Below are 3,731 nucleotides of genomic sequence, written 5' to 3'. Positions count from 1 at the left end.
ATAGCAGATGAAAATACTAATTCAACTATTTTATCATCATCACCTTCTTTTTCTTTTTCTTTTTTGCTTTATTTCTTCATTTTGAGAGATAACTTTAAACCTCTCTTGGGTCTACAAAAAGAGCTCTACTTGGTGTATATATAATTCCTCAACTCAACAAATTTCAAGAGAATTGAACTGAATTGAATCAAAGTTTAGAGACCATATAAATCACTAATTAAGAGGAACTTTAGGTACTTGAAATTATATTATTCCTTTAAAATTTTACCAATTGCATATGTTGTGTATATATATCATCTAATATTTTAAGTATCTCCTATCTTTAATTATAGACAAAGAACTGGATTGAGATTCAAAGTGAAAGACCAAACTGAGAGAAATAATAAAGAAATATATAACAGATGACAATACTAATTAACTCAACTTTTTTTAATCATCATCATTACTTTTTTTTTTATTTGCTTTATTGCTTGAGAGATATATAGCTTTAAACCTCTCTTGGATCTACAAAAAGAGCTCTAGTTGGTGGAGTTTTGGTTAACTCATGAAACGTAGTACTATTGGAGGCATCATTATTATTTTTGAGTGCCTTTATGCACCACAAGTCTTCAGTACTTGACAGCAATTTCCAATGTGGAATGTGATGTTTCAGTTCATCTCTCCCTCCAACTTCAGTCACAACGATCTTACAATTCTCATCTTTACACTTGGCTGCCATGTTGTGCACAAACTCACACAACCCTCTCACGAGCTTCTCAGCGAATGGCCCTTCATGATAAACCCCATACAAAAAATAAAACCCAAATGGACTGAAGAAATCAGGCAAACTTGGAAGCTTCAAGCATGGGAAAATCTTATCAATCAAACCCCAACTCTTAGTGTATAGCAAGCAATAGAAAGGTGCTTTGCCTAGCCTCAGCTTGAAGATTTCTCCACTGTTCCAAACACTAAGCATGGCCCAACTATTAGGGACTGTTTGGCTCCCAAAATAATCTCCTTTGAAGTGAGCCACCCATGTCCCTAAACTAAGCTTGTTTCTGAGTATTTTGTCTATGTCAATGGGGAAGAACTCAGTAGTGGACCCCATGAATCTTCTGTACAGAGATTCAGCTTGATCGATCTTGACCATTGAAATCTCAATGTTGGGTGAGATTCTGAAGCACCTATGGTTCACTGGGTTCACCAGAATAGAAGGTGTTCTGAACTTGGTGTACCCAAACTTGTTCATGAAAAGACCAACAGAAGCATGATTCTCTTTCTCTGTCGCCATGTAAGCATAGTCCACGTCGTTTGATTTGAACCATTCTTCGAGTTTTAAAACAAGCCTTGAACCTATCCCTTTCTTCGAAGTTGAGGCACTACCCTCAGACCTAGGACATAGCCTACCTTAGCCAAATCCTTGCATGGTACTGTCACGTATTTTATAGAACCTTGAATCACACCAACCAATTCCTTATCCAACTCTGCTACCTAATCATCAACAACATCGAAACCCAAGCAAGCTGTATATTGAGTATACGTGTAATCAATTCATAATCAAACGTATAAGGACGAAGGAGGAAGAAAAACATATTAACTTATAGATATATATATATATATATATTTACCAGCATATTGTATTTGGGGCTGTTTCGGATTCTACAAATGGGATCACCCATAGTGTCTGTGAAGAGAAAAACGCTTTCTGCTGGCCCTACCTCGCACCTTCTCTCGAGATCTTCCACTTGAGCTCTATCAGATTGTTCGTCATAGCTTCTGATCTTGAACTCCATAGAGAAATTATTACGATACTGAGTGTGCTTATATATATATATATCTATATGAACTAAAAGGTGTTTCTCATTACAGAAACTCGAAGCTGATGATGAAGAAGAGGTAATATTGTATATATATACCAGGAAGAACAAGAAGAGAAGAAGGGTTTGGCTTATAATTCATTATGATAATGATTTTATGTGGAGTGGGATGGAGACAGGAGGTGGGAAGAGAGAGAAAGAGAGAGATTGGAACTTGCGAATGTTCTTTATGGGAATCATGAATAACCTAGGCTTCAATAATAATAGTAGACAAAAGTTATGTAGATTAATAATAGAATGTGTTTTTTGTCTCTAGCTTTTCATTGCCCACTCTTCAGCTTGATTAATCTATTATATATATATATATATCCACGCTAGGTTAAGGCTCACGCACGCGCAAGGCTTTTGTGTTTTCTTGCCCCACCACGATTTGTTACCCAATTAACATTTAGAGTATATGCACAATATCTACCACATACATGCAATTGGAATATAAAAAATTTGACAATAACAGAGTTGTGGAGCTTCAATTAAGAATTTTTTTAAAAATAATTATTTTCGCTTCGAAAGAGAGCTCTCTATCTATATACCAATGGAAGCGCTTCAAAATAGCTCCATAAGAAATGCTTAAAAACCGCTCCTATAGGCATTGGCTATATGGGAACGCTTATAAGAGCCACCGTTCCCATAGGGATGGCGCTTCTATGGTGGCAAGCTCTCCTGCAGGTATTCCATTTTTTTTAAAAAAAAAAAAAACTGTCCAAACAATTAGGTAAATGTTAATTTTTTTTCATTTAAAAAAGGTGGACTTACCGAAATGCTTTTTAACAGAAGTGTTTGATAGGTGAAGATTGACGAGAGTGCTTCATACAAGGAGTGCTCCTGTAAGTTCTACTTTGATAGCTATGTTCTCATGTGTCTTTCTTGTGGTAGTATTTAATTAATCCACAATACTCAAACATGAACTTTGACAAAAGGACATCAAATCCCTTTCACTCAATCGAGTAACTATGAGCCTGTTTAGTTTCTATTTTCATTTTTTTTTTCGTTTCTGAAAAATGTTTTATAATATAGATTTTAGAATTTTTTTAACAAAACAAAACCAAATGAAAATTCATCAGGTTATGTTAATTTAAAAATAATTTTAAAATTAAAATAATAGACTGATAGTAATGACTATAAATGGTTAATGATAGTGCTTTTTTTAAAAAAAATTGGTCAAGATAACTGAAATTTCTTATAATAAAATGGTGTATTTTGAAAATAAGAAAAATAAAATGAAAATAACTTAAATTTGTTTTTTTTTGTCTTTAAAAATGAAAAATGAAAATAGTTTTGAAAACAATTAAATCAGAAACAGTAATCCAAACAAGTTTTTAAATTTTTCTGTTTAAAAAAAAAAAAACAAACAAACAGACCCTATATTACTTCAATTTTTTTTTGTTTGGTTTTCTTCGATCTTGATCCAAAGTACAAAGAATACAGAATGCCGCACTACAAAATTTGCAAATCTCATTCATCCGTACACAACATAGGGTCGGCAGGTTGATGAAGAAATATCTTCCAAGAATCTAATCTCGGATTAAGGATACAGAATAAATTAAAGAGGGTTTCACTAATCCATTAATAAATCTACCAACAATCATGTGTGGTGGCAGCTGATTCAATGATTCACTAATTAATTTAGATTATGATACATGGTACGTGTACTCATATGTGCCAAAATAAAAGATATATTCTCTCTATTAAAAAATATGAGACATTTTTTAAGTTTTAACTGAATCAAGCTCCCTGATAAAATAGTTAATTGTTTTTTAAGTAACATTATTTTTTTATATTTGCCTCTATTTAATAGAATGTTTTATTGTAAAATAAATATAAAGTGACTTATTAATGATTTACATTTTTTAACGGGTAAAGTGTGTATGTGTGTAG

At 32.8% G+C, this 3,731-nt stretch overlaps 1 protein-coding gene across 1 annotated transcript; it reads right to left on the bottom strand.

The window, feature by feature from the left end:
• Positions 1 to 416: 416 nt before the first annotated feature.
• LOC129298245 (probable N-acetyltransferase HLS1-like) lies at positions 417 to 1,921 on the bottom strand. Its single transcript, XM_054936633.1, is given in 3 exon segments — positions 417 to 1,341; positions 1,344 to 1,470; positions 1,608 to 1,921. Coding segments are annotated over 3 exon segments (1,146 nt in total). The 5' UTR covers positions 1,773 to 1,921; the 3' UTR covers positions 417 to 487.
• Between the last annotated feature and the right edge of the window lie 1,810 nt (positions 1,922 to 3,731).

The sequence above is a fragment of the Prosopis cineraria genome, unplaced genomic scaffold, assembly GCF_029017545.1.
Source record: "Prosopis cineraria cultivar Desert tree isolate PC_DT_omini unplaced genomic scaffold, ASM2901754v1 PC2, whole genome shotgun sequence".
Classification (NCBI taxonomy): domain Eukaryota; kingdom Viridiplantae; phylum Streptophyta; class Magnoliopsida; order Fabales; family Fabaceae; genus Prosopis; species Prosopis cineraria.
This window is presented reverse-complemented; position numbering and strand designations above follow the sequence as displayed.